The 26514-nt window shown below is 32.0% G+C and overlaps 1 protein-coding gene and 1 long non-coding RNA gene across 2 annotated transcripts; one reads left to right on the top strand and one right to left on the bottom strand.

The window, feature by feature from the left end:
• Positions 1-16648: 16648 nt before the first annotated feature.
• On the top strand, positions 16649-17336 carry LOC145119333 (uncharacterized). The gene is made up of 2 exons (XR_013713778.1): positions 16649-17006; positions 17102-17336. It is a non-coding gene; the product is annotated as an uncharacterized LOC145119333 (long non-coding RNA).
• Positions 17337-17488: 152 nt separating this feature from the next.
• On the bottom strand, positions 17489-21470 carry LOC145119332 (BIIDXI-like protein At5g11420). The gene is made up of 3 exons (XM_079054983.1): positions 21314-21470; positions 19163-19660; positions 17489-18284 (listed from the first exon to the last, which is right to left on the bottom strand). The coding sequence occupies exons 1-3, from the start codon at positions 21402-21404 to the stop codon at positions 17746-17748; spliced, it is 1128 nt and encodes a 375-aa protein (XP_078911109.1). The 5' UTR covers positions 21405-21470; the 3' UTR covers positions 17489-17745.
• Between the last annotated feature and the right edge of the window lie 5044 nt (positions 21471-26514).

Genomic DNA, 26514 nt, shown 5'->3' on the forward strand with positions numbered 1-26514 from the left:
AATGGCAAGCTAAATGACCAAAATGCCCAAAACTGGGCAGTTGCGCGGGTACCCGCGCAACAAAAATTCCACCCGCACAAGTGCTGCTGGAATGCTATTGGTCCTTCATTCCTCCACTCTACCCTTCCACTACTAAAGATTCCTTTGGTCCCCTCCATATCCATGTGATTTAAACCAACCAATCATCATTTAGCTACAAAAATGGATGCTCCAAACCCAAAAATAGAAGTTTATGACCCATCTTCACAAGCCCAAAATATCCAAGTCTTCAACTCTTTAAGGCCGAAGTCTTCTTTTATGGATCCGCCAAGCCCAATAGCGCCTCGAGAGCCCACAAGTCCGTCTTCACTCTAATCCACAATCGCGATAAGCTCCAAAACCGTGCAAAATTCCTCATGCAAAATAAAAAGTCCCTGATACGATCCATGATGAAGAAAATATAGAATATACAATGCAATACTAATAAAAAGAGCTAAAAATCTAAAATAAACTAATAAAAAATAAGGAAATAAAATAAGCTATCATAAAGTTTAGATCTTGAAAGTTTGGGACATTATTATGGATAAAGTTGGAAACTTTATCCATCTAAACATCATGTTGATTCAGATTAGAAGGTTGGAAACTTAGACTTAATGGATTAACTTGAGAAAGATGCATTCTTGGCCCTTTTTAAGACTTAAAGATTAGATCTTGGTTGTTTGGACCATCCTAATGGATGAATTTGGAAACTTTATCCATTATGAAGCTATTTAGGAAGTAGATATGAGATTATGGGCCTTGGTCTAAAGAGATTAAGCACTTAATGAAGATTTGACTTTTTGACCAGAAGTCACGACATGACGTAGTATGTGTCACGACATGACGATGCCCAGAATCACGATTGTTTTGTATTTGCATCCCAACGAACAAGGAATGGTCACAGTGTGACGTTGACTTTGAATAAGCTGACCGTTGAACTTGGGAGCTTTGACCGGTTTGAACTTGGGTCAAATTTGGAAAAATTGGGTGTTAATTGAGGATTTATCTATTTTGGGTGTTAGTCGGTTTGAGGGATTGATCAATGCAAGGAGCTAGAGCACTGTTGTGCTTCTCCAGTTCTGTGAGGTGAGTTTTGCTCACTGTACTCGTGGGTCAAAGGAACTAATATCGTCCCACTAGATTGTGTTATGTATCCTTGTTTATAGAATGTTGCTATGCGGTAGTGATCTGTTATATTGGTAGAACTGTATGATTACATGTACTTGTTGATTATTGTTCATCTGTTGCATATGTCGACATAGTGCGTTTGGGTTGAGGCTTTACTGCTCTGTGCTGTAATCCAACAAACCCAGGGCAATCCAGTCTGATGACTGTGGGCCAGGGGTAATTTAGTCCGATGACCGTGGACCTGAGGGTAATCTAGTTTGATGACTGTGGACCCAGTGTGTAGGGTAATCCAGTCTAATGACTGTAGGCCAGAAAAAATTCAGTCTGATGACTGTGGACCCAACATGCATGTTTGTATATGTTTTGTTGTGTGGGGTATTTTGGGGGAGCTCACTAAGATTTGGATTACAGTTTGATTTCATGGTTTCAGGTACATCAGATGACCGAGACAAGGAGAAGGCATAATCATACGCATCATCCTTGGGTTTATGTTGAAAGATGTTTTTGGATACTCTGATTTTATGACTATGTTTTGGAAATAATGTTTTATATGACTTATGGGTTATAAAATGGTTTTGGAAAATGAAAATTTTTATCATGATTTTTGGGACGTTACAGAACGTAAATGAACAACATAAATGAATGTTCACGAACATAATTGAATGAACAAGATCATTGTTCATGTTCCTTTGTTTAGCTAAACAGACGAGAATTTGTGTTCATGTTCACTCATTTATTAAATAAACGAACTTCCTCCCAACGGTTCACGAACAGTTCGTTGAATGTTCAGTTCTTTTATAGCCCTAGTTCTAACCGATTGGAAATTATAAAAAGAAATAATTAAAGAAATTGTCAAAGATATCATAATCTTTACAACACAAGGAAGCATGCAGAAGACATTGTGGCTATGAATGTAACAAACCTACTAGGAATTGAGTTCTTTATGTTTTCATGTAGGGGTGTGTAGAATTTAACTGATCTAATTACGAACCGATCGACTAGATTGGATATCCAATTACAATGGGGTTGGATCTATTTCAAAATTTCAAAATCCAATTGGATTAGATTGGTTATTGGATCACCTCAATAATCCAATGAATAACCGAACCAATCCAATATCCATCCAATTGGATATCCAATATGACTCCAATAATTATCCAATCACCATCCAATAGATAAATGGATTGGATCGGTTCTATCAAAATCTATTTGATTTAAACTGATTGAGACCTATATTTTCATGTTTAGACGATGGATTATGATGTATAAGGAAGGCATATTGGCTAGTGAACTTATTGGTTATAGCTTCAGTGAGTGGATGTAGATAATGAAATTCTTGTAAGGAGCTATACATAAAACAATCATGGACTTAATACCATAATTACCGAGGGACTCATGAATATTACTGATTTTGATTTTGATCTAATACTAGATGGAGTTATTAGAGCTACTGAAGTTTCCAAATATGCTCATTGAAAGAGAATTACATACAAAAGAAAAGCCATGGTCACTCTTGAAAAACAATTCTTAGGGAAGTGAGTGCATGCATGATTCCTCATGGTGTTTGAAGTCTTAACAAGTTCTTGCCTGCTGGAGTTGATCCTATTGAGAACGTGTTCTTCACCAAGCCTGATTTATAGAATCTTCAACATTGATGCTTTCAATAAATGAAATTCTAGATGAATAATCAATTGTATACGACCTCTCACTTAATTTTCCTAGTAAATCAAATCAAACATTTGGAAATTTTAAGGATCGTATATGTTGATATCTTCGGATCTGTTCAAAATGAAAGATGAATAGAAGGAGGAATATTTCATCTAGATTAAGAAAGAAATTTGGATGAGGATGAAGGCATTGAGAATCCTTTGAGGTTGGTATAATCATGCTCATGTTTTTTTTCATTAGTAATTAAGAAAAATTGAAAAAAACAAAACAAAAATATTTCATTTTTTAATGTATAAGGACTATGCATAGACAATTACTCTTCAAGTATATATATATATATATATATATATATATATATATATATATATATATATATATATATGTATGGTTTTAACATCATCAAATAGGAGTAGATTGTTAAGATATATTTGATGATATATTTTGTAATAGTATAATTCAAGCTGACATGATAGTAAACCAATATTGACTTAGTCAATGAAATATGATTATATTAGTAATTGGATAACAAAGACAATGTGGGCTGCATTAGAATGGTTTGTTTTTAAGGATTACTTGTTAGTTTCAAACTATATTGAATACAACTTGACTCTAAGTAAGTCTTAGTTGGATTGAAGATAAAGTTCTAAGTTGGATAAAAAATTTAGCAATAAGGATAGGAAAACCATGTGAAAGATATGCACTAAAGTTATATATGGATCTTATGGGTTGTTATTCATGTTTATATAGTGATTATTATATATTGTAATGTTAAGCTTAGACATGGTATATTTCTGTTCACAATAGTTTTCACTAGACAGTTATGTGTTTAAGTTATCTAATTAATAGTAGAGGGTATGTTAACAAAATGATGCGTGTCTCAATTTGTTTGTCTTTCTGTTATTGAAATTATTTAAATAATTATGTAGTTCCAATATATTATTTTTCAAATTTACTCTATTTATGACTATCTGGAACCAACAACAGGCAGTTAGGCTCATTTAAAGAGCTATAAAGTGGCATATCAATTACCTATAACTTTCATGTTTTATGTTCCTCCAAATTCTATGCTTATTTTTATTAGCTTCGTGATCAACATCATGGGCTATATGATGAGACGACTATGTCATCCCACGCCATTGGATTTTTACAGTGATAATCTACTATTTACAAACCCCAACCTCAAGGTTATCATACTCTGATGCCTGTTGGGAACAATAATGCTGTTAAAACCGTATTCGATTCTCCCCTTGGAATCTCATAAACCGTCATACCAGGATTTGCAGTCCGATACATTTCCATTATGTTACCTAGCCAAACCTGCCACCTCATGTGCCAAAGTAAAACGGTTTTTCTTCCTTCCCCTCTCCCTCTTTTTCGACATATGCGGCGGCGGGTTACCAGATAAGAGGGGACAACTTCTTTCTCCTTTGCATTGCTCAATCTTCCTTTTCTGATTGAAAATAACAAGCCACTCCACTACTAGTACTATGGCTTTCCATGTTTTGGACTATATGTCATGATACAAAACACCTAAATATCACCATTAAGATGAATAACATGTTGGATTAAGCTGTCTAAGCTCATAACTAAATTGCTATAAACTTGCAAATAGAAGCAAAGTCCTTTTTGGGTTGCCCTCATAAATAGAACTTGATTAGAATGACAATTATACATAGGATGATTTATTAGATTATTATATGATTAATAAACTAATTGGAAATAGACAATTGATTTGTTAATTTATTATGTCATTGATAAATTAATATGAGATCAATTATAATTGATTTGTTAATTTATATGATTACTAAACTAATGAGAAATCAATTAGAATTGATTAATTATTAATCAGAATTAATTTGGTATTAATTGGAATTAATTAAAGGTGCAAGAGGTGAATTATAATTGTTCAGTAGTTGAACAAAAGAGGCAATTCTAGAACCATCATCGGGAGGACGGTTTTGGAAGCTATTTTAGGGTTTCCAGAAGCCTCCTGAATGTAATTAAGGAAATTATTTGAATTAGAATTAAATCAATTATTTAATTATTCAAATCTTGTTTTGTCCCTAAGTTACCTAAACTATAAATATGAACCCTTAGGACCTCAAATTTTTTGATACACTTCCCTTAAATGTGGTGAACGAAATTTATACCTCTTTCCACTCTCCTCAAGTGTCTTCTAGTTCTACGGTTTGGGTGTGAGCCATTAGATGAATCATCCTTTTGGTGCTAACTTTCCAAGCTCTTCAAAGGAAGGATTGAAGTAACTTGTTTGCTGTAACAAGTTTGAGGTATGTAACCCTAACTTCTAGATTTCAAAATTGCTAGGGTTTATGCTAGATTTTGTTATTTAAAGTATGTAGCCTTAATGTGAAATACATAGATCCTCTTACGTTGTATGTGCCCTTTATTAAATGTTAAGTTATTTTCTGCATTGAGCATTTTGTTGTAACCTAATAAATCCATCATAACACACCTAACACGAAAAATTATCACTAGACCAAATGAAGATTGCGATTTAATTGGGGTTTTAAGGATTGCTCACTTACCACAAAAACAATGTGAATGAAATATTTTCCACGCCAAAACTCATGCTCTTGATCGATCATCAATCATAACTTGATTACTCATTCATTAATGCATCAACATCATAATCCTCCCCTGTCAACTCTGTTGGTCAACTTTTGTAAAAAAACACTATATCTGTGTTTTAAACCTTTTTTAAAAATCTCTTAAAACTCTTGAATATTAATTTAATATAATTAAATCTATTAATAGATTTAGTTCCCTAATGACTCATCTTCTCAGACAACATTTTTCAATGACACATATTTTTTTACCAATTAATGAAGAATCAACGTAATGGCAATGTATTATAGACTTTTACTGTGCCTTATAAGTTTTACAGAATATACACAATCCTGAAATCACCATTTTGTCCTTAATTATTCACCTACATAATGTACCCATAATAATCACAAAAAATGAGTATTAGATCACCATAATGCTAAAATATAACTCATCTTGATTTGCAGGTGTCATATAACTTTCCTCTTAAAAGTCTTTAGAGTCACTTTGTTATCAACCTAAAAATAGCTTTTACTTCGTAACATCTCTAGTTCATGAGATAGCTTATATATACCTCTTTATTAATATGTCACCAAATTTCTCACATGAAAACTCAACCTAGTTGTATTATCCGATTCATATATACCATCTTTCAAATAGGGTTCCTTAGATTCACCATAGCCAATGATGACCCCAAAATTTAATCAATTCTTATAATGAGTGTACTTTTTTAGCGATCTTAACTTTCTCTTCATGTTCTTTCTTATAGCATCTACAATGAACATTTTAATGAAACAGTTAAATGAAGTGGAATGTCTAGTTGACATTCAACATATTAAACTCAACCATAATGGGATGTAATGCTGGCGTTTAATGGGAAAAAAGTTTTTAAAATTGCATGAAAAATGAAAAATAATAAAATTGCATGAAAAATGAAATGATGATACGTTAATCCATTAAAATCTACACTTATTCAATGTATTATAATCCCATCATCCTGAACATAGAGTTACAATGTACAAAGTTTCAGTCCATTGTGACCCTCTTATCCTTGACATATTCCATTATGTATGGTTAAGGCTCCATTCACCTTAACCTTAACATGAACCATGGATCTGATAGGTTTTGATAAACTAAAAACAATATTTTTAATAAAACTGTTATTAATGGCAAATGAAAGCAATTTGAAAATAACTATTATTTTAAGACCATTTTAAAACAAAACCACCAAGGTTCCAATTACATGAAATAGAAAGATTATAAACAACCATAGAATGTTTCGATGACATCCGTAGAAGACTTTGATCCTACTTGAAAATTTGGGAGTTGATGAATATGTCAATTGGCAAAAACTCAATGTAAAGTTTCTCTATAATGAATCCATCAAAAAAATGAAGTCACCAAGAATGCTAGTACTCTCTTGTAAAAGACTTCTTAAGCCTTTAAGAAATTATCACAAATAATTATTAAAGGATAGGTACTTTATAAGCACTTACTTCTATAACCACACTTCAAAAGAAAGGAAGAGGAGATAGGATGGGGATGCTCTCGGCCTAGATAAAAGAGGAAGGAAAACCTAACTTCAAATAAAAGACTTTACTCTCTTATATACTTACACATAAGATCCACGAGCCATACCTTCAAAGAGTCAAATATAGGGCTTCTTAAGGGTATGATATGAGTAAGAGAAAAGCTAAAAAGCAACCTTTACCCATGCTTGTCAATTTTCATCCAACAAGAGGAGAGAGGAAGAGAGTAGAGTGTCAAACACTTGACCTCATTAAAATAATGTATATTGATAAGTCTAGCAGATCAGTTTAGGGCCAGATCAGAGCAGTTTGTCCCTTTTTTTTGGCGAGGTTCAGAACCCTGCACCCTTAGCTTGGCAGTTACCTGACAGACGTTATGGGACGGTCGGAGTCCCAGAGACTGAGGATTAAGTTATCAGTTCTATGATTTAGTCGGTTACTGCCGTGTTAGTATTCATATGTATTTTGTGTTTATGTTTCGAAATTCGGCTGTAATCTTGAATGATCAATGGAATGGAATTAACTTATTTAGCTATGGTTTTATGTAATTTATTATTTTGAAGAGATGGATTATTATCCTTGGTAGTTTTGCTTGCGTGTTGGAATTTGTGAATGTTGTTGTGGGTATAGATTTTCACGAGCATCTGAATGTTAAGGACGGGGATCAAGTAGTAGAATTCACGTTGGCCTAGGATTTGAAGGATTGTTGAAGTTGTCGGAGTCTAGCATATTCCAAGTGGGGAAGAGTGGAAACCTCATAGCAGTAAGACCTTATGCCAAGGTTCTATTCTCAGCCAGATTTCTCCAAGATCAAGACCTCCGCACAACTACTTAATCTTTTGATTTCACATCGGAATCATCATCAGTTGTTGGATTTCTTTTTGAATTGTATTTGTTTTAGTTGTGATAGTAATTTGTAGGGCGTCCTCGCATTTTAGACTCTAGGGTGTTAGGAGCCCAGGTTGAGGGTTGTGAGGAGGATTTCCTTGTATGTTCTTGTTTGATTAAGGCTTGGAAGTTTGAGTTACAACCTAAAGGCCTGGTAGGGTTAGTTAAGTTTTATTGGGGTCGATGTTTGATAGTGTAGTTATTGGATAGAGGATCGGGGGTAAGCCTGATTGCAGTTATTGGTTAGCAGATCGGGGGTAAGCCTGAGTGTTATCAGTGGATAGTAGAGCAAGGCTGTTAGAGCCGAGTAAAAGTATGGTCTAGTTAGTCTGTGATCGTTGGTTTTCCTTGCGTTGGTGCTTCATATGCGGGATTAGCATAAGACGGCCGACCGAGAGTTCTAAGATTCATTGTTTAGAAGGACTTTGTATGGCTGAGAAGGATTAGGACTGATCAAATCTGTAGATTTCGGTATGCATAGTTGATAGAAAGGGTGGTTTAGCCTTGTCTGCATCAGTGTGTGGGGTTGGCAGCTATGGTGTAGGATGTAGTTCCTATTTTGGGTGTTCGATGAGCGGCATAAGGACAAGATACCTTGGTCAGATCAGGTTGGGAGTTTTGGTTAGAGTGGGTGACAATTGGGGTGGTTTGGTTCACCTGAAGGTTGTCCATGGTTTCAGGATTTGCAGGTCCTGAGAAGTGGATTCTTCTCTTACGGGTTAAGGATGTTGTGTAGAGTAGTAGTTTCATCAGTTTGCTTGTTTCCTGCTAAAGTTTGCAGAGGTGTCGGGAGGTGGTAAACTGATCAAGGGATGTTGTAGTAGTTGCTATCCATACCACTGGAGTCTTTGCTCGAAGTGGCTAATGGGTCTGATTTTGAAAACTTGGTTGTTGCTGGTTGTAAGTGCTAGCATTCAAGTGAGCTCAGACCGCTTGGAAGGAGTCGAGTTTGAAGGACGCACAAGGGGTTACTCAGAGAGTGGAAGTGAGACCCAATATCGAGGACGGAATCTAATTTAAGTGGGGGAGAATTGTAAAACCCAGTTTCTAGAACAGATCGGTTTAGGGCATCAAGGAGTCAAAGACATGAATTTTAGGGAAAATAGGTGTCATGACGTGACCATAAGGAGGTCACGACGTGACACGTGTAAATGAAAGTCACGGCATGACATTATAATACGCGCGTCGTGAGGCCGGTTGCAGCCTAAGCCTACAAATTTTAGGGTTTTCTCCATATTTAAGAAACTTATCTCATAACCTAGGGTACATTCTTCAGCCTCTCTTCATTGGAAACGAAATCCTAGCCTCTCATTGTGATTTTTGAGCTTTTGGTGGTATTTTGGTGGCTTGAAGAAAAAGGGATCGCCATTGGAGCTTAGATTCAACTTGGAATCTTCATTTGCATCTTCTAGCAACATCTCCGGACCATTGTGAGTAACCAAGATTCAAACTTTATTGCCATGGTTAGATGAGTTAGAGTGTCGGGACTCTATAAAGTTGGCAACTTTATAGGTCCTTGGAGTCCCTTGGTGATTATATGTGGTGGATCTGAAGTTTGGGTGATGTTTGAGATTATGCATGAGGTTTTGACCTCCTCTTATTCATAGATGCCCTAATTTGAGTCAAGTCTTGCATTGGACATGCAAGACCTTAAAGCATCGATTTTTATGGTCTTTGGGACATTAGGAAGCCTTCTGGAGAAGATGTATTAGCGGCTTAATGGATTAAAGGGTTTTATTCATCAAAATGTCATTCAGACAGATCACACGATGTGAGGCTATGCCTGTCACGCCGTGAGTGATAGTTGACAGTTGACTTTCATTGATCATTGACCGTTGACTTTTTGACCAGTTTGACTTTGGGTTAAACTTGAAGGATTTGGTCTGTTAGTTAAGATTCTTCCATGTTTTGGTGTTATAGGGATCGCGGGAGAAAGCAGTGCAGAAAGAGAAGCATGTTGCAGTATTCCAGGTTCTTCATTTCAAGTGAGTTTTCCTCACTGTACCCGTGGGTCGAAGGCACCAATGCCGAACAACTAGTTTTGGTTACCATTTAGTAGAGAGATGTCATAGGGACTGTATTTGGTCCCATAGGATAGACTGAGGACTCTTGATCTAGGCTTTCTTGCATGTTCCTTGTTTGGTTGTGGCTCTAGAGTAGGATCATCTGTCCGGGTGTCTATCTCACCTCTGGGTCCATATGGTTATGCATTCCTTGGATTGTTGGTTATGTATCCTTATGTATAGGATGTTGTTGTGTTGTAGTGATATACTAGATTTATATATAACCTTAGGCTGGTTATCGTCTAGTGGAGTGTCCTAGGGGCTGTATGTAGTAATGTAGGATAGCTTGAGAACTCTTGATTTAGGCTTTCGTATCTGTTCCTTGTTTGGTTGTGGCTCTAGAGTAGGATCATCTGTTCGGGTGGCTATCTCGCCTCTAGTTACTTATGATTACATATTCCATGGAGGTTAACTAGTAACGGAGCAGTGTGCTATGAGGGGTCTAGTAGGCGGTAGTGAGCTATATGATTGATAATTGCCTATATTATGTGCCTACTTAATCCTTGTTTGTTTATATGTCTACATATGGCGGCAGATCGAGTTGAGGCGATATTGTTGTGTGCTGTAGGCCAAGATACCAGGTGCGGGTCGACTGTAACCCGTAGGCACCGAGGCTCGGGAGGAGTGGTTGGGTTAAGGCGACAAGCCAACAAACCTGGGGCATTCCATTCGGGAGACTGTGGACTGGGGGTATTCCAGTCCGATGACTGAAGACCTGATATGCATGCTTGTTTGTTTGTTGAGTGTGGTATTTTGGGGGAAATACACTAAGCTTTGTGCTTACCCAACTGTTATGGTTTCAAGTATCATCGGTTACCGTGGGAAGGCGAATGCGTGACTGTACACATTCATCAGCAACACTGAAGATTTCGCGTTATTATATTACCTTGATTTTCTACAAATGTAATTTGGAAAAATGGTTTTTCTTAATACAAATTTTATAATGTGGAGTTTTACCTTAATAAAAATGATTTTTTTTGTTGTGAAAATAGGATGTTACAGATCAAGTCATCCTACTTGAAAAACTTGCGGTATCGACATTTAACTAATGGTTAAGTGACTTTTATCCCACCAAAAAAAATACGAAAACCACCTCAGCCATCACAAGACAAAATCCAAGTGGTTAGGTGACCCATCACTCACAATGATCGCACAATGATGCATCAGTGTTGTTAAAAACGATGATATAGACATGCATTTTTAAGAAAAGTTTTTATATATGTTTTACAAATCTAATTTTAAAATCATGGTCTCATGAATATTGTATTCATCCAACAATTCATGTTATCTTAATTCATGTTATATTTTGTAATAAACATAATTCTTATATTAGGTTCTTTTGGTTCTAAATAAAACTTTATTTTATGAACCCTTTAGCCACAATCAATTATAAACTAATATTTTATATTAAGGTTTAGCGATTGAACACTTTAAGAACCAATTATTTTCTTTTAATAAAACTTTATTTTATAGTTCAAACTTGGAGTTTTGGATGAGTTTTAAAATCATTATTTTAAATCTCATTTTAATAATGAAAATCTTTTGACGTTAATTATAGAATAAAACTTATTTTATACATCTTATGTTAAAAGTCATATTCTGATAAACCAAAAAACATATATAAAAATCTTTTGACGTTAATTATAGAATAAAACATATACATCTTATTTTATACATCTTGTGTTGATAATTATGTTTTAAATCGTGTTTAGCATACATAAACATAACATCAACATAACACGTTAAATTTTAAAACCCAATATCATATATATATATATATATATATATATATATATATATATATATATATATATATATATATATATATATATATAGTTTTGAGGTAAAAATGATATCTAATATTATAGTTAGACATTATAACACTATAAATAGAATTTTAATCTTTTTAATAAAACATTCTTTTATTATAAAAGACATGAAGTTTAGATTTAGTTTAAAAAATATTATAAACATTTTAAATATTTAAAAGTTGGCATTAAGAGTTTTACAATAAAAAATATTTTTAACAAAAACTCAATTTTAAACATTTTAAAATACTTTTAATGAAAACTCATTTTAAACGTCTTATGTATAATCAAAATATTTAATTCTTAAACTCCCAATGATGTTAATTTATGATAAAATATTATTTAGCATGCAAAACACATTTCCATACACATAACATTATATATAACATCATAAAATAAACATCACAAATATGCATCAATTTTTTTTTATAAACCGAGTAGTATATTAGAAATAATTTTGGTGAGCCAACATAAGAATTATTAAGTAGTTTCAAAAGAACTTAAGAGACATTTTAAAACGTGATCTAGCTCCCATTTGCCAAAACAAATCTTTCTTACAAAAGGACTTCAAGACTCCAGGTGTTGTGATGACATGACACTTAAACCATTAAGACCATAAATAAGTCCAAAACTATGAGTACAAACTCAAGGTTAGGATTATAGTATTAAGTGGTTAAGACATGGAACAGTCTTCCAGACTTGGTAAAGTTTTCATCTTTTTACAATTGGAAAAAGAATAAAACTAGTCTAAGCTAATTTATTACAAACAAGTAAATAAATAAAAAATACATATTTATCTATTACATCTTATGAACAAATAAATAACAACCAACACAATATAAGGGTCCTAATGGCTTGTTTATACACAATATAATCATATGAAATATACAAACAAACTTTTTGTTTTTCTAATGCATCTTTATACAACCAAAATGCATAAAAATTTTGGTTGTATAAAAATAACAATTATAAAATAACAAGTTTCCATACAATAAATATATTTGGTAATTTCTCAGCTAAAAGAAATACCAAACATATTTTCGAAATCCAAAGGTTATCAAACATAATAATAAATCTTTTTAATATGTAATAGAGGCTCTGATACTGCTAAGGAGGTTTGATAAGCTAAAAACAATATTTTTAATAAAACTTTTATTAACATAAAACTGACACGATTTAAAAATAACTATTATTTTAAGACCATTTTAAAACAAAATCATCAAGGATCCAATTACATGAATTAGAAAGATTACAAACAACCATAGGATGTCTAGATGACAACCTTCAAAGACTTTGATCCCACTTAGCAATTGACGAGTTAACGAAGATTGCAAAAACCAGAAATAGAGTTTCTCTATAATGTATCCACCAACAAGATTATATTCACCAAGAATGCTAGTTCTCTCTTGTAAAATACTTCTTAAGAATTTAGATTTTATCACAAATAAGTCTTAAAGGAGAGGAACTTCATAAGGACTTACTTTTACCATTACACTTCAAAAGAGATGAAGAATAGAGAGGATGGGGATGCTCTCGACCTAGAGAGAAAAGAAAAGGAAAAACTAACTTCAAATGAAAGTCTTTACTCTCTTATATACTTATACACAAAATCCAAGGGCCACACCTTCAAAGAGTCAACACTAAGTCTTCTTAAGGGTATGGTGTGTGTATGAGAAAAGATAACAAGCAACCTTTTCCCATTCTTGTTAATTTTCGGCCAATAAGAAGAGAGATGAAGAGAATAGATTGTTAAACACTTCACCTCATTAAACTAATGTATATTGATAAGTCTAATGGAATGCAAAGAGTCCAGAAACTTGTACACACCATATTAAATCATACCATATGATTAAATCATTCCATAAGAGTTAAATGTATTTATTAATAATCAAATTCTTAATAAATATTCAATAAGTGACAGCTTTATAAAGGTTTGACCTAATAAGATCATATGTTACTGGTAAAAATCATTCTAGAATGATTCTTAAACATATAGATCAACTAGGATCACCATAATCATTGTAGCTTTCATAAAGTCACCTAAGTATCCTTGTCACATCGTTTCGTCTATACGTATCTAGCAACTAGAACACAAATCACTTGGTTCCACCCGTTTTAGCATATACGCACCTTCTAATGGAATCATATGAAACCTCAGGAATTTCTAATCTCACCAAATGATTCTCAAGACCTCCCAAAATATCTAACTCCTAGCTCCGAATGTGGTCCAATTAAGTATAATCCCTAATGTTTTTTTTTTATATATTTATATACCATTTATGTCTAATTATTTATACATAATCATGTTCATCATCTTGTCATCACTTACGATACATTATAAAACACATACACACACACATACACACACACACACACACACACACACATATATATATATATATATATATATATATATATATATATATATATATATATATATGGGTATAACAGATATTAGTAGAATCACTCTTCTCAATAATCCTCAAAGCATCTACAATGAAAGATGTTTTTAAAGCTAATTACTATTAGAGATGAAGGAGTCATACGAGTTGGAAAGTGGGAAGTGAATACGATTCTGACCAACAAGGTACCGCCAAATGTGTGGGTTGAGAGGATTGAAGAGCCCGACACTCCTGTTCTCTTTTCTTTACTCTCAACTTTTACCTTTGTGCTTCTATATTTGAATCATATTATGTGAGATAGGAGGGATGAATTTGCATATACTGAGGGTTGAGGGGTATGGAAGTGTGTGTGTATATATATATATATATATATATATATATATATATATATATATGTGTGTGTGTGTGTGTGTGTGTGTGTGTGTGTGTGTGTGAAAAGTAAATACACCTTAAAGTCTTATATAAGCTTAGACACTCAACCTCATCATTCTACATCGTTTTGTATCCTATTTATATTATAATCATCCAAAGTTATTAAATATCAACTTGTAACTTGATTTACTTATAAAATATAAATTTCATATGAGTATATAATATTTCTAATGTTTTTTCAATAACTATAATATAATAATTTTTTCTATATTATATATATAAAATAAAGATAGAATATACTTTTATTTATATTTTTATTTGTACGTGATAATCAAACAATTGTCTAAGCGTTGTTTGTGCTTGAGAGAACAAACAATAAGAATTTTATAATATATTTTAAATGTGAGGATAAATTACTAAAATTTATGAAAATAAATAATTAAAAGGATAACTGGTAAAGAAATTTAATTAGACTCAAGGGAGTGCGGTGCAGTTTGGCCACAACCCTTGCCACGTTGGCAAGGGAACACCGCCTTCTATACGGCTTGTAGTGGGGTTTTGCCGTGCATCGGTAGAATTTGGCTGTGTTTTTTGATTAGTTCTCCTTATATTGACCGTTTGAACGGTCAAATTTTTTAAAATTCATTTTTTTTCTTTTATTTTATCTATATATACATCCCTTAATTTACCAAACTTTAATCAAACTTAATTTCTACATCTTTCACTCTCTTTTTTTCAAAACTTCTCAACATGTCGTCTCCAACAAGGCAAACAACCAAAAAACACCTACTAGAAATACCACAACCCCAAGTCTTATGATCAACCATTTTGTTCACCCCCGTATTATCACTATGACGATATGCTATCGTATTATCCACAACAATTCTCACAACCACAACGACCAACACAACCACTTCCATAAACACAACCACAACCCGACCCAAATTTTGATTCGTTTGATTTTTTGTCTCAACCTGAGGTTGTTCAACAAACACAATCACAACCACAAACACCCATATTTTATTCTGAACCCGAATCCGTTCAAGAAACTCAACCCAGTCGAGCACCAACTAAAAGAAAAGAGAAGACGTCGGATAAAGGATGGGAACCCGAAGAAGTGTTAGTATTGGCACAATCATGGATCGATATTTTACAAGATGGGCAAACAGGAAAATACAAAAAACATGACCGTTTTTGGATGCGGGTTAGACATAGGTTCCACAAAGGAATGAAACTTCCAGAGTATCGTTCAAAACACCAAGTGTACTCCAAATGGGGGAAAACAAACAATGAAGTCATGTTCTTTAATGATTTGTATAACAACATGAAATGTCAATGAAAAAGCAGATAAAGTGATGATGTGATTTTGCAAAAAGCTCTAAAAGTGTACCAAAAAGGAAACAAGAAGAGTTTCAAGTTTATTAACATTTGGAATCTCGTGAAAGATAACAAAAAATGGAAAGCTAGCAAAACATCCGACGAACATATCGATAGTGGTTCAAAACGCTCAAGAACATTAGAATCCAACCACACTACATCTGATGCTTGTGTTGGTTTCGACCTCAACGATGATGAACCCGTTCAAGTTTCACCACCTTTCCGACCAATGAGAATGGACAAAAAAAAGCAAAGACAAAGACAAAGCGTCGGATTATGATGAATTGAAAGAAATGGGGGACAATATGAAGGATATAAAAGAAAGAATTGACAATTTTTTGCAAATTGCTTCCGAAAGAGAGCTTTGAAAACAAAAGGATAGTGACATGAGAATACTAATGATGGTCACATCGCGCATGACAGGGAGAAGTTTGAAGTTACTATGACGATGAAAAAGCCGATGTCAAAAAACGTTATGCTAAGTAGGTTTAAAGTTTCTAGTTTTTTTTTTCTAAGTTTTTAATTGTGTGATGTGTGTTTTTTTTATTAAGTTTGTAGGTGTAAGATTTCTAGTTTTTTCTAAGTTGTTAGGATTATTTTAAAGTTATGTTATGTTTTTATTTTTAAGTAATGCAATGTAATTGTTTTTAATTTTTAATTAATACAATGTTATGTTTTTTTAATTAAAATTAAAGTTTTTATTTAAATTAATTTATTAAAAAAAGTGTGACCACACTTCTTTGTATGTGGTAAGGAACCACACAAATAAAAACTGATGACTAGTAGACTGCGTAAGCCTTATAAATTCAAGTTGATAATCATCTATTCATCTCCCTCTTTATCATCGTCGTCTCTTTGTATCTTATAATAATCCCATCAAGGAGTCAAAAGCTCACATGGCTGCACCGAGACTTTCCTATCTAGGAACTCTCACAGTATCACAGCACTCATAACTAGCAATTATGATTTGATCATGCTTTTTTTTGAGTTGTGTTCTGATGATATAAAATCTAATAATTCTTGTCTGTATGGCGGTTATGACTTATGAGATTATCTGTTGCTTGCTTTCAACCACTTGTTGATAGTGTCATCATCTTCAAATCGTTGTATCTATATACTGTTTGCTAATCTGGATTGATGAAACATCTAGTATTTATTGCAACACCGGATCTTCTCACTGATGTACATGTATCATCTTGTTCTTTATGATCAATTCAAAGCTCTAGACACATTTTGTTTTTGTTTCTGATGGGAGATTCATCTTCTTTTCTTTGTTGTTGCAGGTTTTATGTCATTTATTCACAAGTTCAAATTAATGAAGTTCAAAAAGGGTATCAAATACATCCAAGCATCATTTGACAGTTGTTTAAAAAATGATCTTTCAAGAATATCACACCTTAACGATGACTCTGATGATGACCTATGCTCTGTTGGTAGTTGTAGTGTTTCTAGTCATGCAATGTATCCAAGCTTTTAAGAGATGAAAATTGAAATCAAGGCTATTATAAGTTTCCAAAATTTATGATCTTTTTAGTTGCATCTTTTATGTTTTTCTTCATAAGATGAAAATTGAACTCAAGACCATTATAAGTGTGTACGATTGCTTGAGCATGTTAGGAGAAGCCGAGTTCTCATGAAAACTAAATAAAAGGGGCAAAATACAAAAAGGATAAATACACAACTTGTATACTCTTTTTCATTTATGAAAGTAAAGTTACATATAGATAAAAACCACACCACTTTTCAATTCTCTTTATATACCATTCATATACTACAACTCTTACCTTTTAAGTGCATTATACTAGTCATAAAAACCCAAAAAAGAACTTGTTTATTCTTTACTAAATAAAAAAACACTCTTAATTATTTTCCAAGTATTCGAAACACTTCAATTTGGAACCAAATCAACCATATGTTTCAAACCCATTCAAGCAAGTCTACGAGGGTTCCGAACACTCAAAAGCTTAACATCATCAATGACCGGTCCACAAAGCGATGAAAAATCATCACTTCTCATAGTATAAAAAGTACTATAAAACATGATTCTAGTTCTTGTGCTAGTTGCCACAAACTTAAGAACCGCGCGTTTAAATCCTCCTTTACCTTTTGATTCATAGGGTACTTTCAGAGTATCTCTATTAGCAAATGCCTCCACTACCATAGACCCTTCACACGCGTTGTTAGCATCTCCCACTGTAAAGAAAAGTTGATACGTTTTCCCAACAATTGTTCTAGCCACTTGGGCTATTGCACTCTCTTTACCTGCCACAAGCTCGACTGCCCGTCGACCTTGTGGCACTGAGAAATGGTCAGCGTCAATGTACTTGACCGCTTTTAGTGACTCAACCATCCAAGCCGGGAGTGGAGAGTGGTCATCTTCTATGTTTGGTGGTACTAACACACCCCATGTAGTGTTTGGGAATATATATGGGCCTTCTTCGAATCCTCCGTTTTTCAATATATTATCTGCATCAATTTAACTCATATAATCAAAATGTACATTCATTTAAGAAGTTGTTTTCACCTTATAGTATATATATAGTTTAGATAATAATATGTGATGTTATGGTGATGGGACATCATTTAATGAGAAACACATGGATGAGGTGCCAATTTTGCATCCACAAGACCTCATGCATCAATGCCACCAAGTACTTGGATTTTGTGTAGCAAAAGTGCATTAAAGTGCTAGATTTTGTAATCGAACTATTATGACAACTTGCATACAAAAAGGGTCATTATTTAATAATTCAAAGCGAAGTGGTCCTCTAGATGTTGATTTACTAAAACTCTCATAATATACAACTGTTATGATGTTATGATGTTACGATGATATACAGTTGTAGCCTATAATCTCTAGGATATTTTTGCCATGAACATCTTAATGAAAAAAAAAACCTAAAAAGAATGCAATTATACAATTTCACATAATGAAAGATTTTTAAAAAGCCAAGAACTTAATGAGTTTTTCAATAAAATGTCTATAAGTGGATGTATTTTTCTAACGTTTGTCATCTTTATTTTTATATATCTAAAGGTATTCAGTTTCTTCAATAATTTTATAATGCTTATAACATTTTACAAACTATAAAGGTAAATTATATATGGTAAGTTAACACTTTATAAAAACATTATAATGTATTAACTAATAACATTTATATTAATTTAATTCGGACCCGACCCACACCAAATAAATTTTGACATGTCCCATAATCGCTACTTAACCGCCCGGATTCCGAGCGTTAGTATTGAATTAGACATTTTTAAACTGCTTTCACCGCTATATTCACCGAATCATTCTTTTTTGATCCCGATCTAATAGTTATATATAGATATCGAGTTACCTTTTGATGGTTTAGGAGGATACAAAGATTTGATAGCAATGGAATCAATAAGCGGGCCACATGCTGGATCCTCCTCGACTCCCGGATTATGTAGCTTAATAGTAACTTGATTGTACTCAGCCTGAAAAGCCCACGCATACGAATCCCATCCGCTACTACTATACAATGTCTGCATCGGTAGCACCCCAAAATCAGGTGCTACCGACACATTCAGTGTCTCTTCTTGAGCACACGTTCGAGCAGCACTAAACGTGATGGAATAATACATTCCTTTCGTCACGTTTATTGTTTGCTCGATTGTTGCTTCGTTTCCTAGCCTAACTGCATAGGCTCCCTCGGGGACAACTAGCAACATGTCCCCTTGTTTTTGGCCTGATTTGATGTACTCAACGAATCCAAAGATTGTCCACCCTGGAATGGCATCGTGCTTTAGCACCTCCGTGCCTTTCAAATCCGTAGGTTTCGGTCCAAGCTCGAAATTTCCATTCCATAACAACCCTGTAAAAAAATTACAAGCAAAAGAAAAATCATGCATTGTGTCTTTTTTGTTTCACGCATTGATATAATAAACAAGTTACAATCACATAAACACATATAATATTAAATAGATTCAAATACGTATTTATGCAACAAAATTTCACCTTTTATTATTATTATTTTTTTCTTCTTCAATTCTTCTTCTAACGTGCTTCATAAGAAATATGCAATGATGCTTCCTTTTAACACCAAAAGGTATAATATCATACAACATAACATATATTACTTGTTGAAACATGATTACATAATTTGTGTTAGTTGTCTAATCGGTGAAAAACAAAACATTGTTATATATGATAAAAAAGATGGAAACTGTTTCATAAATTTGTTAAGATGATGAAACATATAAATAAACATTTATAAAATGAAACGTGGTTGAATATTTTAATTTTGTTTTGCTTTCAAAATAAATATTTATAGGAGTCAAGTGGTTAAGGTGCCTCCACACATGAGGTCAAGAGTTTGAACTTTGACACGTTTAAAGGTATTATTAATGTTTTACGTTTGACCTTTTACATGGATCACCTAAGACGGTTCATCATAAGTTGTTCAAATGATGTGATTTACTAATTAAAATAAAACAATATTACAAAATTTTCTAAAAACCATTTAAAAAAAATGTGAAGTATTTCTTAATAAAGTCCTATTCAACCACATTAAATATAGAAGATTTTATTGTTTGTTTAAATAGGTAAAAATTAAATTTCATCAGATCGACTTCCATCAAGTTTCATTCTAATTCTAGACAGAGTGTCGTGAACATGTGCCCACCCACGTGCATATGCAGACTGTTCATCTAAAACCATCTGTGTTGATTGTACAATTACTTAAAGGCCAAATAAATATATATATATATATATATATATATATATATATATATATATATATATATATATATATATATATATATATATATATATATATATATATATATCGACAAAATAGATATTTCTCACTTGGATAAAAGATAAACTCGTATATTTAAATTTTATTCATTTATCCTTAACTGAAATACATATTATATTATATTAACATTAATTAACCTGTTCCTTGATTTTTTAACTTTGTTTCATTTTCATGTCACATATTAATAATTTATTTGAATTAATTTATTGAATTTTATAAACATAAAATACATATTATATATTGTATAAGTATAAATGATTATATGAAAGTTAAACAGTAACTGATTCGTATACAACGGTTTTTCTTTATACAAAACAATTTATATTTTAAAATATCGTATTATATAACTCTTTAAAACATAAATTGTTGTCCATGGAAAAAAATGTTTTGTTCTAGTCCCTTCTTATACAAAATATTGTTAGAAACTTGATTTGCTATCTCCCAAATATTGTTATAAAACTTGTATTTTTTAACACTTTGAAAATGCAATACGAATGCTTGTTCCATAACCTATAACTCTGTCAAAAAAATATATTGTACCATAAACTAGTTATTGTATTTGTTAAAATGTATAAAAAAATATTAAAATATGATTAGAACGAAATTAGAATTGTAATAGTTAGCTGGTAAGATGAAGATGGAGATATTTTAATTCTTATGAACTAATAAAGTATCATGAGAAATGGAGGTGAGAGGATTGTGGGTTACCGTCGGAGACTACAGCGGCGGTGTGGACGGTGGCGCATAGCAGCAACACCGACATCACGGTGGCTGCTTCAATTATTGAAACCCTGTGCATTTGGAGAGAAGGAATGAGAGAGAAAGAGAGTGGGATAAAGTTGTTTTGGAGTGGAAAATAGATTGAGCATATGTGCGTTTATATGGCATGCAAAGGGTTAAATTGCCCTTGTGTTTTGAGATTTTAACAAAAATACCCCTGACAGAAGCATTTGCTCCATTTATTAGTGTCTCTTATTCTCTAAAAACTTATTTTCAAAGGATATCGTTAAAACAAAAAAATCTCAAAGTTTTAATTTTAAAACTTTTTCCCTGTTTTACCTTATATTTTTTATTTAAATTTATAATTTTTTCATCTTTACCTTGTTATCATTGGTTTTCACTTTTTCCTTAATGAAAACCTTTAACTTTGCAATTTTTTACGGTTGTACTTTATATATATATTTCAATTTTACCCCATAATTTTTATACAACTCGTTAACTTCATTTTTTTTTTCATATTTTTTCCCGGTTAATGCTAGTTGTTATTTTTATTTTTTTATTTACTTTTTGACATGAACGTCTGATTAAAAAAATAAAAATAATGGTTAGAAGGAGACTTGAACTCGAAACCTCTCCTCTGTATACATGCACCATACCAATGTATTAATATTTTGTGATTAGACGTTACTTTAAATACAAAAATATATATAACTAAAAATACTTTAATTAAATATTTATAATTAATGCAATGTATATTACAATATGTATACATACGTTAATTTTATACCAACATATATACATTGTGTTAAGTGTATATATATATATATATATATATATATATATATATATATATATATATATATATATATATATATATATATATATATGGTGAGGTTCAATAGAGAACCATAATTAACCAAGGAACCAATGAACCAATCTTTTTTTCAACTTTTAGAACTTATTTTTTATCAAAAAAAAAAAAAACTAAAAATACAGAAATTCATAACTTTTTATCCTTTTTCCAATGATATCAAATTCGATTTTTTTTTACGTCAAATTCATAATGTGAATCTTTGAAAATTCACAATGTGAATCCGAAAAATATTTTTCAAATTCACAATGTTAATATATGAATTTAGATATTTTTAGAATTTTTTTTCGATAAAGAATAAGCTCTAGAAATTGAAAAAAAGATTTGGTTCCTTGAAGAACCAATAATTATGGTTCTCTATTCAACTTTTCCATATATATATATATATATATATATATATATATATATATATATATATATATATATATATTACATTTACAAAAATATAATTAAATTTGCACTTATATACATTTTTGTAACTAAAGTAGTATAATTACAAAAATAGCATTTGGTTTAGTTGTAAGGCACATGCGTACGCCCGAGAGGTATAAAGTATACGTACCATGGTTGTCAAAATCGCGATCCTAATCGTAGGATCTTACGATCCTACGATCCTAGGTATGAAAAACGATCCGGATCGTAAACGGATCGTATTTGGGGTAGGATCGTAGGATCGGGATCCGATCCGATCCTACCTTTCCTTGATTTTTTTTTTTTTTTTTTTTTTTTTTTTTTTTGACAAATGAAATCATTTTACCATTTTATGTCTTTTACCCGTTTACCAAGTTACCGTTTATCATTTTATGTTGTGACTTATGACTAATATTTTGAAGTTTTTATAACTTTTGAACAAAAAAATTGAATGTTTAAAATATTTTTCATGTATTAAAATTATAAATTAAAATTATATTTCATTTTGTAGGATCTTAGGATCCCGATCCCGATCTTGCAAACCCAAAAACGATCCTATGTAGGATCCCGATCTTGACAACCTTAATACGTACGATTCTCATCATTTTTTTCATTTATTTTTATAAGACGTTGACATGACAGGTTACATTAACAAAAAATGCCCAACGAACATGAACTAGGAAAAAAGATAAAACGAGTGAAACTAACAGGATGCTTTTAAAAATATTAGATAAAATTGAAAAAAAAAACATACTTTATATAAAACCATAAAAACTACAAACTTAACACAACTAGAATGCACAATGAAAATTATGAGTAAAATAGGAAAAAAAAAAAAACCTGTAAAAAGTTGCAAACGTAATGTTTTCTCATCAAAATCCCTTCATAAAATCTATATAATCCATATTCTATAGTAAATTAACTTTTTAAAAGTGTTCTATAAGATATTTAGTTTTAACTAATTTATTATTATTTATTGTTAGAATGATTATTGATAAAGTTGTCGTTGTCATCATTTAGTCATAAAAATTTAAACATTCTAAATGAAGACTTCTAAAATTTTCCAGTTGTATGGATTTAATCATTGCAACCTACTATTTCATGTTTAGCAAATTAAGATTATGTGGTATTAGAGCTGGTAATGAGTTGATCTGGATTGAGTTCGGGTTCAACCTATTTATTAATCGGGTTAAAGATTTCAACTCAACCTAACATTTTAATTTAAATGGATGTATATTTCCAATCCAACCAACCCTTTCGGATAAATAAGTTGTCACTGGGTTGACCCGTTAATGTAATTCTCAAATCAACCTATTAAATAAATGAGTTAAACCTGGGTTAACCCATTTAAAATAAAAAAGTAAATAAATTAACTAACGATTACACCACTTAAATTAGTTCCAAACTTAAATAAACTTTCAAAGTACAATAAAAACATAATCTCAATTCACAAATACAAAAAAATTGTTCAAATAACATTAAAGATATATAATTTCGAAATGATTTTGAAAAGTGACTAATGTTGTATGCGCAAAAAAAAGTAGGAATTAGGATTGCATTTTTTAAAACATAAATAATAATACAACATTGTAATTTATAATTTAATAATTAGATTAATACATAATAATATTTAAATAATTATTAAATAAAATATATATTAAAGTTAAATGGGTTGCTGAGTTGAAAACGGGTTTTGCGCAAAAAAAAGTAGGAATTAGGATTGCATTTTTTAAAACATAAATAATAATACAACATTGTAATTTATAATTTAATAATTAGATTAATACATAATAATATTTAAATAATTATTAAATAAAATATATATTAAAGTTAAATTGGCTGTTGAGTTGAAAACGGGTTGACAACATTTACCCGACCCAATCTATTTAATTAAATGGGTTAGGTGGGTTGAGTCATTTATGTTAAATGGGTTGAAAACCTCAACCTAACCTGCTAATTTTGGGTTGAGTTCGGGTTGAATTGGTGGGTTGGATCGATTTTTGTCAGTTTTATGTGGCATGCCCTATAGGAAAATTATGATACACCATCATCTACTTGGCCAGACATTCATTGAGATTTTTTAAAATATTTTTCTTTTTTAACATAACTTAAAGTATTGTTATTAAACCATCCATATATATAAAAAGAAAGACTCTACCGAGCAATTAGAGCAAAAAACCAATCATAAATAATTTATAGGGATTTTCAACCAATTAACCCAAGAAACAAAACATTTACTATTTCTATTAACGTATCAAAGAAAAAAAATTCTTTAATGGATCAAATCTACGATGTCATTCCTCTTTAAATTTCCAGTGGCAAACATGAGGTCGTTTCTAAACTTCCATATGGTATGTACCATATGGTAGTACATACAATCACATCTATCACGACCTTTTTTCGAATTAATAGACATATTGTCAATCAATTGAAATAACCGAATCAAACTCCATTAGAGAAAACTCCATCCACTTGCATACATCATCCCAAGTCCTTGCTGCCACTTGACATCTAACAAAAAATGATCCAATTGTTCTACTTTTAGAGAACAAATAGGACATAAAATAGAAGGAATGTCTATATCCTGATTTGCTAAATTCATTCTAGTTGGAATTATATCTAAATGAGCACGCCATATCATTATGTTTAGCTTTCTTGGCAAGAAAGAGTTTCATCTAGTATCTATAAATGAAACTGGAAGACTAATTTCATCAATCCATCATCTAGTCACACCCACAAAAGGACCTATTTTCTTTAATATCCCGCCACACTTATCTTTTTAATTCGATAATACAACCTATTGGAGACAATCCATAAGATCCATAAACTGTCAAGCTTCTTTACCATCCCTAGGTTGATTTCACCACTTCCATCACCACACACCATCAATCTTTCTATCTAATATATAACAATCTTGATCCCTTTCTAATTTGAAAAGTCTTGGAAATTTAATTGTAAAACGATGATCACCATACCAAGCATCTTTCTAAAATGTTGCATTTGTACCATTCCCTACATTTTTCTATAAGACCGAATCCATCATAACACCTTGATTGAGAAGTCGATAATTTGAAGCAACAATCCTAGCCTACGGGCTTTGCTCCCAATTGAGCAAGAGGACTATCGAGACCACACTACAACAAAATGAAGCTATTGAAACACCCAAAAAGTGTTGCATTATGTCTTAAAAGTGTTGTAGTATGCCTAATCCAATACTTTACCAAGTGTTGCTTTAGGCCTTGTTGCCTTCGGTCTAAAGCAACATTTTTTTAGAATCTGCCACACTTTTTTAAAGTGTTGCCTCTATTTTATAAGTGCAACAGTTTTAAAGTGCAACACTTTTTCCATAAAATGCAACACTTTTTCATTCCTTTCACTATCCTACAACAACACTTTTATTGATCATATGCAACACTTTTTCATCACCAAATAAGCTTTTTATAACTTTCACCCATAAAATATCTTGATTATTAAAAAATTTCCATCTCCATTTTTTAAGGAGAGAAAAGTTGAAGGCAACCAAACTCCCATTGTCCAAGCCTCCTTTATTTTTAGAAGCTAACACCAAATCCCAGTGTATCTAATGCATCTTTTGATTTTCTACATCAGTTCAAAAAAAAAAATGAACATAACACTTCTAACTTCTTTGCCACCGTAACATACATAAGAAAAAGCGACATAAAATATATCCCTAACGACCCCAAAATCAATTTTAATAATACTAATTTTCCTCTTATATATAAAGTTGTAACCTTCCAAGTTGATAATTGTTTTTAAAATCTATCCATTATCTACTTCCACCCTACCACCCTCATCATATTCTGCCCAACATGAAGACACGATAAATAAAAGGAAACTTATCTGGCTTACGTCCAATAACCGATGCATACTCTTCCATTATGTCAAA

Source organism: Lactuca virosa, chromosome 6 (genome assembly GCF_052849685.1).
Source record: "Lactuca virosa cultivar CGN04683 chromosome 6, Lactuca_virosa_CGN04683_v6, whole genome shotgun sequence".
Classification (NCBI taxonomy): domain Eukaryota; kingdom Viridiplantae; phylum Streptophyta; class Magnoliopsida; order Asterales; family Asteraceae; genus Lactuca; species Lactuca virosa.